General features: G+C 58.0%; 1 protein-coding gene across 2 annotated transcripts in view; it reads right to left on the reverse strand.

Annotated features, from left to right (window-relative positions):
• The window catches only part of LOC116790925 (phosphatidylinositol 3-kinase regulatory subunit gamma), a 78,043-nt gene extending 64,795 nt beyond the window's left edge, over positions 1–13,248 (reverse strand). For both annotated transcript variants that reach the window (XM_032696469.1, XM_032696468.1), the window contains exons 1-4: positions 13,139–13,248; positions 11,849–12,552; positions 7,708–7,803; positions 7,376–7,453 (exon numbers count right to left, since the gene is read on the reverse strand). In XM_032696469.1, the coding sequence (XP_032552360.1) occupies positions 7,376–7,453; positions 7,708–7,803; positions 11,849–12,164 (490 nt within the window). In that variant the 5' untranslated portion in view covers positions 12,165–12,552; positions 13,139–13,248. The remainder of the gene's footprint in view (positions 1–7,375; positions 7,454–7,707; positions 7,804–11,848; positions 12,553–13,138) is intronic.
• Positions 13,249–14,575: the final 1,327 nt, after the last annotated feature.

The following is a 14,575-nucleotide window of genomic DNA, read 5'->3' on the forward strand; positions in this document are numbered from 1 at the left end:
CCAACTTATATTTGGTATGGTTTGAAAAGGTTAAATTTTTTTGAACAAAAAAGCAAATTTGGCACTTTCTTAAAGATGCTGTATTAGGCCCCCAATTGCATGGTGTGACCACGAAGACAGTGGGCTTGCCCTGCTCTGAGCCCCCCTCTCCTTCCTCCTCTAGGTCTTTACCTCTAGATGCAGCTTTACCGAAACCGGTGCCATTTTGAGAGATGCTCCATCTCCCAGGCCAGCATTTTCCAGCAGAAAATATTACAAGTCTCCAGCCATTTCAGCTGCACTTCCTTCTGGGGCAATAAACCCAAAGGAGAGGAGAAATGCTACTTCCTAGGACGAGGCTTTAGAGACACATGGTCAGCAGGGCTGGAATGGGAAGCAGCTGGGAAAAGCTGTTTTTGGTCACCTTGACCTTGATCTCCTCTCGCTGGAATGTCCCCACTGTGGGCCAGGCAGCCTGGGAGCTTGCCCGCCTGCTCGGGGTCAAGAAGCCAAAGTGGGTCCCTTATGGCCAGTGCCTTCCATTTGGCTCCCAGGCCGGAGAGAAAACAGATTGACCAATGCCCGAAGCGAAGCCTTTAACCCAGCCGTGGGAGACACTACCTCATCCTCAGGAGCAAGCACCCAGCCGGCTGGGAACTGTGCCCCGGGGCAGTGTGGGGACAGCTGGGAGAGATGCCACCACGCTGGGGTGGGTAGCCATCCAGCCTGGCCAGACATGACCCAGGGCAAAGGTGGGTGCTGCCTTTCTGGCACCCCACGAAGTCACAGCATCATCCCATGGACCACTTTGCCCTTGGCATCTTCGAGGTGGGCAGGGCAGTGCCAGATGCACCCTGACCCCACTCTGGTCTGTGCTCATGCTGCCATCTCCCAGCCACACTTCTGGACCTTCTTGGCTGGCCAAAAGTGTTATTTCTGCCAGGGTTTGTGACAGACAATTCACAATTGACTGTCACCAGGGGGTGACAGTCAATTCCCCATTTTTGCCCTGGAGAAATGAGCTGATAGGTTGTCTCAAGCTGGGCAGGTGGAGGAGAGTGGGGTCAGGGATCCCACAAGATGCTCCAACACCTGTTTTGGGCTGAATCCTCGCAGTGCATGGCTAAAATCCAGGGATGGTGCTGGTGGGTCTCAGAGTCTTGTTGCATTGAAAAGAGCTTCTCCCATCAGTGGAATGCACCGGGCAAACCCCAAAGCCCTTCTCACTCGCCGCAGAGATTTCTGCAGGGACCTGTCACTCACCTTGAGGATGATGGCGCGAATTGAGGAGAGCAGCCACAAGCTGTTCCTGTGCAGGCAGGGGGCCGCTGCTGGGGCGCTGGCCCCAGGCGACCAGCCCTGGGCTCCACCGTGGCCTAATTAGCTTGTTTGCCTCGTTAGGCATGGGCCTGGGGGGGTGTTCAAAGGGAAGGCTCAGCCGGTTTCAAAGCGAGACTCAAAAACATCTTTACACCCAGAGAGAGGCACAACGGGGAGACCGGGGGGATTCACACCCCGCCGACAGGGACTGATTGCTGGGGGCACCATTCTCTGTGACTAGAAATAGCCATGAAGCCCGTTGCCCCCATCCTCCTGGAGGTGCAGTGGCATCCTCCTGCCCCAGCTCCTCTCCTCCCCCTGGAGCTGCCATTGAGCTGGGCTCCCCATTAGGCTGAGAACACAACCCGAGGCTGCTCTGAGCTGCTCCCCGGCACCGGCTGTGCCCTGAGAGCTCAGGGAGGCTCAGCCAGCAGCTGGGGAAGGGTTAACCCTGGAGCCTTCCCAGACAATTACCACGGGCCTGACCCCACGGATGCTGCTCTCTTCTTATCAGAGGGAGATGATAACCAGCTATAAGAAGTTAATGAAGCTGCAGGATGAGTCAATGCTCTCCCGCTGCTCTCCAGATGTTCCCGTCCTTTCCCCAGGGGAATGACGGAGGAATGACGGAGGGATTCTATCTGCCTGCCATAAATAGAAGGAAAATACCCCAAAACCCCAACCTTAACCCCATACCAACCCCTTTCAGCACACAACCTACTTGCTGACCTGCTGTCAGAGCAAGCATCCGGGGACCAGTGGAGAGCATGCCTTCCCACAGAGGGGTGAAAAGCAGGGATAAATCTGGGACTGGAGAAAGGGTGCATGAGATGACCACTGGCCCAGAGGGAAAGACAATGGGTGCTCCCAGCCTCCTCCCACTGGGATGCCAGAGCCCACATCCCAGCAGAGGCGGAAGGGTGCCGGGGTTTTGGGCTGAGTCAGGCTGGGCGGGAAACTCCAGGACCTCTCCCGCAGCTGCAGCCAGCCAGGGAGGTGTGAGTAAGCCCGGAGTTTCAGTAAACGCAGAGGATGTTTAGCCAAGAGGTGTAATGGAGGAGGTGGGGGGTTGTTTCAGAGAAGAGGCTTGAGCAGGTCCTGGTAACCAGCTGTCCCCTGCATGTGGCCACAGGTGACGGCTGCACCAACATCCCTGGACAGCGTGTGGGTGACAGGGTGCAGACCCTGCCCAGCACCCACAGCCCCACTCCTGGCTGGGTGCAGCAGGGTCAGTCCAACAGGCCAAGCTGGGCAAGTGCTGCTGCAGTGTGACACTCCTGGGTGCATGTTCCCTGTGACAGAGGGGTACCCAAACCACCTGTACCTGGGGCTGACTGAAATACTGACTCGGGAGTTTCTCCACCCCTTCCATACCTTTTGATTTTGATTGCCAGTGGGCGCAGGAAGAATGTCCTCGCTGCCCAGTTCTGGGGGTATGCCTTCTAATCCACATGGGTAATGCCTGCATGATGACCTGTACATCCCCCAGACCTGACCAGGCATTTGAGGCTCCTGGGCAACCCACAGTGGGGGTTTACTGGGGAACTGTGCACTGAATCAGGGAATATTTCCCAGCTTTGATTCAGCACCATTGTAATATCTCCCAGCCAGCCTGCTGCTACCTTGTGCTGGGGACTTGGCAGCTGCCAGTGCCCATGCACAGGAGCACCTGGCAGCCCCAATCACCCTCCCAGCTGGGTTTCATCTCAGCATATCCCTGGCTTGCACTCAGCCAGGGCAGGGGTACTGGGCCCCCCCTTTGAGGGTGCCCAGCGAGGCTTCCTTCTGCCACCTCAGCTTCCCAAGGGCAGTTCCCTTCCTCAGTTTCCGCAGCACCTCTTGGAGGGCACGACAAAAACTCGCACCCAATTCTCCCTGATGGGTCCGGCAGGGACGTCTCTGCTGCTGCCGTTTATTTACCCTTCTTTCATCACCACCAAATATAAGAGATGAGCTCATGCCTCTCGCCAGGCTCTGACGACACGGGGTTTATTTCCACTGCAGGTATAAATAAAAAGCAGTGCGGCAGGCACTGGGGCGCCTCGTGCTCGGGAGGAGAGTCATCTTGGTGGAGTTAATAGCTTGGCCAGGGGAAACCAGAGCCCTTGTGGGCCTCGAAGTCTCTCTGGCATCCCAGGGATGAGGATGGGGATGCTCTCCCTCCCTGGGCATCCACACTGTGATGGGGGTGGGGAGCACCGTGAGACCCCCCAAGCTGCTCTTCACTTTCCAACCCTCTCTGCCTAGCAGCATCTCCCGGCAGCCCCAGTGAAGCCCCGGGACCCACCATTGCTCGCTAATCCCCACCGAGACCTGACCTAATTCCCGGGCACGTGAGCGTGTCTCCAGGCAGATTGCTCTGCGCCGGGGCCCCAGATCAAAGCGCGCAGGATGGCAGCGCAGCCACGGCACGCCTGGAGACACCGGCTCCAATCCGCCTCGCGCTGCCGACACATTCTCCCTGGCACCCCGAGTCGCAGGCAGCTCCTGCCTGGCCCTGACAACAGCGGAGGCTTCTCCCGGCGCTGCTCTTGTATCTGGGGAAGGGTCTCGGTGTTTACGTCTGCGGGCCAGAGCGCAGAGCAGGGTAGGGGTTATCCAAAGTGTGGGGGAGGCTCCGGTGTTTTGCCACCATCCCGGATGGGCTCAGCCCCATCTGAGCCGTACAGGGCACCCAGGGACCTGGGGGCGGGGGGTGGGGGGTGGGAAGGGGGGGCTGTAGGATCTCTGTGCAGGATCTCACCCCAGGGAGAAGGGGTGAGGATGCAGACCATCCCTCCTCAGTGGTGGCAAAGCACTGCCCAGCCATAACACACAGGACTTTGCAGCCATCTCCAAGCCAAACCTCCCCCAGCTCGGGCACTGCAGGGAGTGCTGGGTGCCAGGTGCCAGGGTAAGCGTTTCACCCTGATGCTGCTGTTTAAAGCTCTGCTTTATTCCTCCTTTTCTGCCCATTCTCTTTCCCTGCCACTGCAGTGGGGCTCCTGGGTGGCTGATCACCTCCCACCCTTTGGTGAGTCCTCTGTGGAACTGCAGCTTTTCTCTAAGTCTCCTTTTGGTGACACCATGTGACTCTGACTCCTGTGTTCAGTGATGTCACATGGCCCCTCTTGCCTCTCTTAAGGGGCATAAAGGTCCAAATTGAGCACCCAGTGTCCTAAAACAATTCACTCTCCTCTAGAGTCAGGATAAGCTGGCTGTGAGCCCAACCACCCTTCGGGTCCGTGCTTCACTCGCCAGCCCTGGTGTCACCTGAGCCAGGTGGCAGTGAAGGCACTCAGTTCACTGACCTCCCTTCATTGATGAGCTCTGTCTTTGACTCCTTTTTTTTTCCACCTATAAATAATTCTTCTTGTACCATCCAACATGGAAGTACCAATTTTGGTGCCCAGGCAGTCAGATGCCACTGACCTATAGTATGTCACCAGTGCCAGGATGGGGACAGGCTCAGCCCAGGCTGCAGAGCCATGTGGAGCCATGCTGCATCCAAGTCTGCTCTGCCCAACATTGCTGCAGCCCCACGAGGAGGGGAAACCTTCATCCCAAAGCCTGGGTGATTTTCAGTTCCAGGGGTTGCCCTGTCCTTCTAGGTCCTCAAAGGGCAAGGGCTCCAAAAGGGCCCGTGACAGGAAAAAAGTTTGATCAACACAACTCAGATGAGTACCTTTGCTGCCAGCCCCAGGGACAGCCCACTGGCTCCCTGGGACAGCCAGGGCTGCTCTGACCTGCACATCTCCTTGTCCCCAGAGAACCATCCTCTTCCTTCCCACTGGAAGTTCAGATGCCCTTTCAGGGTAGAAAACACTCTGTCTTCTCTGACACATTAAGATTTGGGGGTTAGAAAACCAACACCTGAACTTTTCCAGCCCCTACTCCATTTTTCTTGCACTCTCTAGTAGTTTTCCTGCCACCACTGCCTAACACCAGCATGATTTGGGTATTTGTAGGGAAGCTGAAACCCCTGCCCCAGGAACCCGGTTTTCTCCCCAGGTGAGATGTGGTTTGGTTCCAGCCACTGCCAACCCTGGCTCCAATTTCTCCTCATTCCTCAAGATGGAGCTTGACTTTTGCAGGTGAGCTGCTGGCAGAGATGGGACACTGGAGGGACGAGCCATCAGGAGTGCAGAAGGAAGAGAAATGTGACCCTTGGCTCTGCCTTCTCATGTGCGGGGCAAGGAAACTCCAATATTTCATCAGTGATGTTTTACTCCACCAAATGCAATGAAAGGGCTCGTGTGGCAGCCAAAGCAGAGATGCTCTCCTGCCTTCCCCATCCCAGTTTGGGCTCCAGCAGGATCCTGGGGACACACCACTGGGTCTCTCCTCTGCAGGAGGCTGCAGGGAGAGGAAGCTGCCGAGCCTGGCCTCTGCTGGGATGTTTGACCCTGGCAGGAGCATCATTCCCATCCTGTTTGCAGAGCATCCCTCTGGCAGGGCTGAGCACCAGCCCCTTCAGCTGAGAGCTAATACTACCCCTCCTACCTGCACATACCTACACATCCTACCCCCTCCAGCCAGCTCTGAGGAGCTCTGGCTTTGCCCAGCTCAGCGTTGCTGAGCACACAGGGCAGCCCCCTGAAGTGCCAAATAAAAGATTTTGGTCCCAGAGGAGATGGGGGCTTGGGAGTATCAAGTCTCCCAGGGCTGTTGATGATTTTTCAGGGCTTTCAAATGTTTTGAAGAGCACAATGGCATCTCTCTGCCTGGTGCTGGGCCCTGAAGTGGGAGATGGACAGACCTGGACAGACCCTGAAGCTGCTCAGAGCTCTATCCCAGGCTCTTGCCAAGACAGTGGGGTTTGCCCCTGGGCAGGGGGAGTCTCCCAGGGCTGGGCAGGATTTTGGCAGTGACTGTTGTGGTGCAGTGGCTCCCTGTGGGGAGCCCTGGGCCTGCCTGGAATGCTGCACTGGCTGTATGGGAAGAATGGAGGACCTGTAACTCCTGCGTGCTCAGAAAGCAAAGCATCCTTCTCATGCTGCCCCTGCCCAGCCTAGGCACCAGTGCCCAGAGCAGCCGAGGGGATTGCTCTTGGATGCCTTCACCTCCTCCAGAGCTCAGCCATGAAATCTGGGCCAGGGGACAAGGCTGTGAAGAAGAGCACTTGCTGCTCTGGGCTTCCTGAGCCCACAGCTGGCAGAGGAGAGTGGGGCGGTGGGGTGCCCTGTACCCCCATCACCCCCGGGGGAGCGCAGGTCTCCTCGGGCAGTGAGGACGGAGCAGCCCCGGGAGCTCCAGCATCTCCTCTCCTGCACCACTCCTTCCCCGCCCGGCGGGACTCGGCTCCCGGTGCGCGGGAAGCGATGAGGTCATGGTGCTTAATATAGCGATTTCATCACAGCCCTTCTCCCCAGCAACACGGCCCGGCTCCCGCCGCCCCCCGGCCGGCAGCGCCCGGGATGCGGTGGGATGTGGGGCCGGCCCGGGGCTGTGCGGGGCCGCCCGTGCCTGGTGTCACAGTGCCGCCCTCTGGGCACCGCGGCCGGACGATGGGGATGCTCGACGCAGCCCCCTCACCCCCCAAGTACCCAGATCTGAGCGGCACACTGGATCCATCGCGTGTCCCCCCTCCTCTTCCCCCCCTCGCCGCCCCGTGCCATCCTATCCCAGCCATGGATTTAGAAGCAGGGGTGGGGAAGATGTTTTTTTCCCCTCCTCCCCACCCTGCTCATGCCCCAAAGTCCCGCAAACCGCTTCCCGTTCTCCTAAATAATAAGCTTTTCCTTTCCTCTTTCTTTTTCCCTATCGCACCCACAAGAGGCTTTCTGCCTGCCCTGATCCTCAGATACAAACCCTAGAGATCTGAAAAAAAACCAAACCCAACAGTATTTTTTTCCCTAAAAAATAATAGAGCGCCTAGTGAAGTGCCCCAGCTCTGCACCTGCACCCTCCTGGCTGCATCATGCGGGGTACTGGGGGAGTGGAGAGGGGTCCACATAGAGGCAGGGCCTCACAGAGCTGGGATTAGGGCCGTAATGATGTTGAAGCCATAACCCCTCCCTGCTGTGCCAGGGCAGCATCACCTCCACAGCCCCCTTCCCTCCTGGAATATAGGGAAAGGTGTGGCTCTGAGACTTACCTGTCAGCAGAGCCTGCTTCAGCTCAGCATCCCCCAGGGCACTGGGGCCGGGTCTATAGAGCACCTCGCTGTCGAGACCTGGGGGACAGGCAGGAGAGAGGGGTTAATGCTGAGCTCCATATCCTCCTTTCCAACATAATGGAAGCAGGCAGGGACCGAGAACGCCAAGCTCCCACTCTGCGTGGGTACTGGGGTGAGTGGGCAGAGGTTTGGCTCTGGTGATGCTCTCGGGGCCTCTCCGAGCACTCTCGGGGCCTCTTTGAGCACGGCAGAGCTGCACGTGTGCCCCCGTGTGTGCCCTGCAGAGGGATGGGCAACCCGGGTCTCCGTACCTTGTTTTTCCAGTGCTTCGATGAGCCTGGCCACGGTCGGCAGCGCCTGCTCGGGGAGGGTGGGATGCTCGGCGAGCTCTGCCTGCCCAGGGAGCCCTGTGATGGAAAGAAGGGGAGAAAAGCTTTGGAAATTCCTGCCTGCAGGAATTCCAGTCTCTCTTCTCAGCTGCCCCGTGATAGGATCAAGCTGCTGCTTTGGCAGAGCCACAGCCAATACTTTGGCTCAGGCTTGTCCAATTTTGGAGCACTTCTGCCTTATTTTATCCTCTTTTTGCAGTAAGAGTCACTGTTGGGGGCTCAGCTGCTTGCTGAGATGCAAAGACATGCTCGGGCACATGCCCTGCCTGTGGGGAGCATCCCATCCTGGGCATGGAGACCCTTCAGGCCAAAACCCCTTCCCCACCTCTCCTTCTATGGCACCAAGACTGCCCCCTCTCATCATCCACAGCCCACAGTGACACCAGGCTGGGAACCAGATCCATACCCACCACCGACATGGCTCTCTGCAGCTCTCACCCACTTGGATTCTCTGGCGTCTGTGACAGGATTGAGCACAGGCCCTGGCAGGACTCAGTCCTTGGTTGGCAGAGACCTCCCTCAGCCCTTGAAGAGCCCTTTGGCCAAACATGGGTCAGGCTTCCTACGGCACAAAGCCCCATGTACTGCTGACTCCTGGGTTTTATACCAAGGACACCTCACCCCAGACCATGACAGAGAGGAGCAAACCCCTCAGCAGGCAGGAGAGCAGCTGTCCTTACCCCAGCTCATGTTGTATCCACCCGTCCCTTTTTACCCCAGCTGATGAACCTTCCTGTGCGGGTTATACCTGAGGGAGGCTCCAGCAGTGCAGTTCTGGGATTTCTCCCCATTCTCTCTCTTTGGTGGCCTTTAAAGCCCCAGAAAGGCTGTGGGCAGGGGCCTGGCAGGGGCAGGGACTGTCACTGGCTGCAGCACATCAGAGCCCAGTGCGACTGCTGCAGTACAGACACATACATGTGGAAATGCTGGGAAAAAAAAATTAAAGGGACTTTGGGGAGGGCCACACTGCCTTCAGTCTTTTGCAAAAACACAACCTGGCCACAACAGGTGGATCCAGGCTCTGATCCTCACCGCAGTGATGCCCTGGTGCTCCCTGGAGAACAGGGAGGGATGCAAACCTCCCGCTCGTGGGTGGCTGATCCAGTTCCCAGGCATGGCTGCAACCCCAAAGCCCAGCAAGGGGGTCTCCTCTGCTGCCCAACGGGGATATGTGGGTGCCTTGGGTGGGAACAGGGAAGATTTCAGGGTTTAAAGCAAAGCACATCGTTGGGAGCTCATGTGAAAATGTCACCACCGCATGAGTGGTTTTGTAATTAGGGAAAACTGGGCTTTTCCTCCAAACCAATGGCTTAGGGGTAAGGTGGTGACTGCAGAAAAATAAATGTCTGTTCCTCCTTGCTGGGAACAACAGGAATGGCCCCAAGCTCTGCCAAGCTGGACCCCAGCATCCTGCCACCCTGCTTGGCTCCAGCCCCAGGTGAGGTGGAGGTGATCCCTCTTGGCAGTGGGACCACCAGGCACAACTAGTCAGGGGCAAAACAGCCACTGAGCTCCTGGGAAATCCCCTGGGACTCGGATCTGCTGCAGAGTCATCTTCAGGATGTTATTTAATTAAAAAAATAAGACCATTTCTCCCTGCAGAGTCAGCCCTGACTTGAAGGCACGGCTGGGACATGCAGTGTCTCTCCGTCATTCAGGGCTTCCCCCATGGCTTCAACCAGCTCAGGGTCCCTGTGTGGCACCAGGGCTCGGTGGGCACTGAGGGCACTCTGGGTGGTGCGCTGCTGTTGCAGAAAAATAAATTAGGGCTGGCCAAAAAAAAAAATATCCCTCAAACCTCCATCTGGGAATGGGAACAATATGGCAAGAATTAAAAAAAAAACAACAAACAAAACAAAACCAAAAGCACCTTCTCTTTCAAAAGGATTTTGGAGATTTTTACTCTAAGGGAACTCTCGCCAGCCAGGAGGTTTGGGTTTAAACTGACGTAAAATGGCACACACTGCTCCCCTGCTGCAGAAAGATGTGATTGTGAGACACAAATCTCCCCTGCTGAGGTGCCTGCACACCCTGGCATTGCCCCAGGAAAGGCAGAGGGGCACCCCACAGCACAGCACCGAGGAGGCGGCACCCAACATGCCCCTGGACAGCGGGGCTGGACGCCTGGCCATGGTCAGAGCACGTCCTGCAGACAGCAGCACTCTCCACAACCTACCCCCAAAACCTGCTCTTAGGGATTTTTTTTTCCCCCTACTAATAAATACGAATTTTACATTTTTAAAAATTTTGTTATCCCCTTGCCCAAGCACATGCCTGGCTAGGGCTCCCACACTGAGACCAGCATGGGCCAGGCTCTCCAGGCAGATGAGCCTCCTTGACTTGTGGGGCATCACCACATCCCCAGCACCTGCGGGCAGGGGTCCCGGGCACATGTCCCAGCCCCTTGGAGAGGAGCCCATGCCAACCCCTGTGTGAGGCAGGCATGGGCTGCCATGGGTGGTGGGCAGCAAGGGCAGAAGCAAGAAGGCGACTTCACACTTCTCCCTGGTGAATGGGGCTGGAGACTCCCAGGTCTGCTCCTGTCTGACCCAAGCTGTCAGCACCGAGTTTGCCAGGGCTCAGCCTGCTGAACAGCCAGGGCAGAGGGCTCCTCACACAACACCGGGCTTGACTGGGAAGGAGGCTCAAACCGCCCATCTGGCAGGGCAAGCACCCCCAAAAAGTGGCCTCCATCCTCCTGCAAAGCCAGCATGTAGCTGCTCTTGGAGCCTCACCAGTGCTGGTGGGACTGTGGCCGCCTTGGTGCACTCAGAGCACTGGTCAGGGAGGAGCACCTGCACTTTTGGGGGGGAGGCAGAGAGGGGCCCAGCGTCCTTTTCAAGTGGTTGGGGGGGCTCCGCATCAGGAACTGCTTGGCAACCTCACACATGGACATGGATGATGCAGTGCTCATCTCAGGAGCCAGGTGGTCCCCACCTCTTAAATCATGGTGGCAAGGTGGTCCTGAACCGTATTTTGAAGAGAGATGGACTCCTCATCAGTGGACGCCCCTCTAAACCTGGGGCCAAGGTACCTCCAATGCCCAGCCAGCCCAGAGGGGAAGCAGGTTCTCTGGTTACCACACCTATGCCATGGTCCCAGACTGGGCAGGGAGGGTGCCCAGAGTGCTAGATCAGCAAGTGGGCAGGTTTTGAGCAGTCACAGGTGAAGGTGATGCCCCTCTCCCAGCCCAGGCCCACACAGACAGCCATTTCTCCTCCGTCACATCCTGGAGCAGGAGAGCACCATGGCTTTGGGGTTGCCAGGACATGCCTGGCTGGAAGGGGGGATTCTTACTTGGCTTTTTTTTCTTTTTTGGCTTGTGTACATTATGTAACTGCTGTGAAACCCCTCCTGGCCCCAAAGCCCTTGGCCATGGTGAGTGGTGAGGGCAGAGCTGGCTGCACGAGTTCGGCAGAGAAATGGCCGGAGGCCTCCGTGCCAGGAAGGGTCTTCCTGAATATTCCTCCCAGTGCTGCAGCCCCCAGGGATAGAGGAGCCCTCCAGGGACCAATTCCACTGCCTGCCAAGATTGTTCCCTGTCCCAGCCTGCACAAAGTGACAATGAAGCCGGGAGCTGGCCGAGGGCCAGAGCTTGCCAGGGCACTGAGAGCAGCCTGAATCAGGTGCCGCAGTGGTGGGGAGAGGAGCAGTTGGAAAAAAGTCTCTGGGGGATCACCATGGGGCTTTCTGATCCTCTCTGGGGGCCCAAAGGGCTCCTCCATTTTCTCCTGTCCTCTCACAGACGTGGATCCCCTCGGACACCCCATGCCAGCATAGCAGCCAGCCTGGGATGCTGGTGAGGAGCAATCCCTGCAGCATGTTTGCCTGGGGGGTAGCGACACTCGAGGCACCCCCTGCCCCCCCTGAGGCTGCCCTGATGCACCAGGGCAGGTAATTCCTGGGACAGCTCCTCTTACTGTGTCTGGATCCCCATCCTGAGGGTGGATTCCCACCAAGCCACCTAAATCGCAAGCATCCACCCCGGCTCCACACCACCCTCGCCATCTTGCAGGGGACACGCACCCGTGGGCTCCCACCTTCCTGCTCCCCCAGCACTCACCCCAGGGCGTGGGGGTCCCAGCGGGCGGCAGGGGCAAGGGCCGTGGCCTGGCCTTGGTGGCGGTGGTGGCGATGCGTGCGGGACCCAGGTACTCCACGTAGGTGCCGGGGAAGTCTCCGCGCTCCTTGGTGCGCTCGTTGACGCCGTGCAGCCAGCCCTGGGGGTTGCGCTCGTCCCCGTCCTTGTAGTTGGGGCTGCTGAGCAGCCCGGCCCTGCTGACCGTCAGCACGTCCCCGGGGCACAGCGCCAGGTCCTCCTCCCGGTCCTTCTGGTACTCGTAGAGAGCCCGGTACTGCAGCCCGTCCGAGGAGGCCATGGTGGCAGCGTGGTGTGGGTCACACTGCCCCGATCCAGCCGGGCATCGGGGGCCCGGGGCGCCTGCACAGGGCAGGGGTGGCTGGGCTCGGGCAGTGCGGAGGGGTTGGGAGTGCTCCTCTCTCCCTGCACACGCAGAACGGAAATCTCAGTGTTGGAAGATGTCCGAGATGGAGAGCAGCTCCTGACCCTCCAACCCCAAAATTGCTGTGGAGCCACGCCAATGCCTGGGACTCATCAGGGCTGGCTCAGGTGTGGGTAAGGAGCTGTTTCTTCACCGGGGCAAATGGAGGGGAAAGAATGAGGCTAGTTGGGGTAGAGGGTACAAATGTGAGTCCTCTTCTCAGCCTGGCCTCATCCACACGGTGCTGAGGACCTCCCTCTCTCTGCTGGAGAGAAAGGCAGCGTGTTAGTGACCAAACCGCTGTCCTGACCTCAACCTCGTGCTCTGTCCCCCCATCCCAGCCTCCCAACACCAGGGAGAGCCCAGCAGCTCGCTCAGCTCCTGCTTCCCAGGGAGCTCCCGCCAGCAGGGCTCGGCCGCTGCACGCGAGGAAAGTACCGGCAAGAGTCTGGAAAGTAGGGCAAGAGATCACGCCATGGGTTTTTAAAATAGACATATGTGCTGAGAAACCTCCTGCTGCACGCAGCTCCCCTCCGGCAGCTCCAGCCTGGCATTGCTGCACGGAGCTGGCAGATGAAGATGTAGGATTTTCATGTGGGTTTGGTTTTTGTTATCCCCCCCCCCCTTCTTTCTTTTTTTTTTTCTTTTTTTTTTGGATGCATTTTTATATATTCCTCCAAGAGTGACATCATCCCTAGGGGGAAAAGACGGTGCTGCTCCCGACCCGCTTCCCCCCAGCTTCCCGCAGGACCCCGTGGAAGAGGGATGGAGGGATGATGAGCAGCAGCTGTCTGCCTGTCCATCCATCCACCTGCCTCCCAGAGCCCCTCCCGCTGCCCCTCCAGCCTTACCGGGCGCGGTGGCTCCACCGGCGGGAGCGGCGAACGGGAGCGGAGCGGAGCCGGCTCCCGGCCCCGCCGAGCCGCGCTCCGGCGGTGATGTCAGCGTCCCTCCTCCTCCTCCTCCTCCTCGGTAGCCGGGCGCCCCCCCCGCCGCGCTGCGGCGGGGGGGGCGCCCGGCTACCGAGGAGGAGGAGGGAAAATTGTAGGAGTAGGTGGATGACTTCATCCCCAGATGCAGCAGCGCTGCTCCAAAATTGCATCCTCTGTAGGATGGAGATCTCCCATCTGTGGGTCTCCATCCATCCTTAGGGATGCTAAAGGACAGAGGAGGACCAGCGCCCCATGGGCACCCTCCTTATGCCGGCCAGCTCTCCCTGAGCATCCACATAGTATCCCCTCCTTTAGCCAGGCTAGAAAACACGCACAGGACAGGCAGGAGACGCCATGGAGAATCCCAGCCCAGGGATGCTCCAGTTCCTCGTTCTCCTCCTGAGTCTGGACAAGCTGTCCCAGTATTTGACTGTCCGTGAGGCACAGAGGGGTTGATGTGATGTTCCCAGAGGCACAAAGGCTTGCTTTATTTTTATTTTTATTTCTATTTTTTTAAAATCCCTGTTTCTCACGCTGAAATGGTCGTGGCTCCTTGTCTTTGCTGCAGGTTGGACATCCTAAAAATAGATGGTACCTAAAACACAGGCTCTGGCAAATGCACACTGGCTGAATCCAGGCCACTGCAGGGAGCAGTGCAGGGGTGGCACAAAGTCCAAGGAGGAATCACAAGTGCTGGGAAAACTGAAGAAACATGAGACAGACAGGCCAGCAGAGTAACGCAGATGTAGGGCCCTTCTCACTCATAATTTCATCAAACTCCCCCCTCCTTTCCCTGCAGCACACGGCCTGACGGCGCAGGGCAGCAGCATCCTGGGGGATTTCTCCTCAGCTGCATCTCCTTGGGCAGCATGCAGTCCCCACTGGCCCACTCCCCAGCTGGATCCAGCCCAGCTGCTGGTCTTAGGGGATTAAAAGGGATTTTTCTCTACCTCGTCCCATTTCTGCTGGCACCATGCTGCTGTTGCAGCTGCCAGGACGGAGTCCGAGTTGGTTGTGAACAGCCACACGCTGCCCTCCCCCGAGCTGTGCTTCCCCAGTCGTGTTCCCTGTGCCCCATCGGGGATGAAGAGGTTTTGCTGAGTGTCCAAAGCCCTGCTTGGCCTCCCCAGAGTCTCCCACTGGGGTTGTCAAGTCACCCAGGCTGAGCATGGTGCCAGTGCTCAAGGGGCTGCCTGGAGAAAGGCAAGGAGGTGTTTTCCTTCTGGGAGAACATTAGAGCCAGGGAGGCTGGTGGGTACATCACCATCCAGTATTACCACCCATCCTATCCTAGGATCAACCCTATATACAGGCCAGGAATTAACACAGTCCTGGGGCTTTGGGGCAGGGAAACAA

The sequence above is a fragment of the Chiroxiphia lanceolata genome, chromosome 9, assembly GCF_009829145.1.
Source record: "Chiroxiphia lanceolata isolate bChiLan1 chromosome 9, bChiLan1.pri, whole genome shotgun sequence".
NCBI classification, from domain to species: Eukaryota; Metazoa; Chordata; class Aves; order Passeriformes; family Pipridae; genus Chiroxiphia; species Chiroxiphia lanceolata.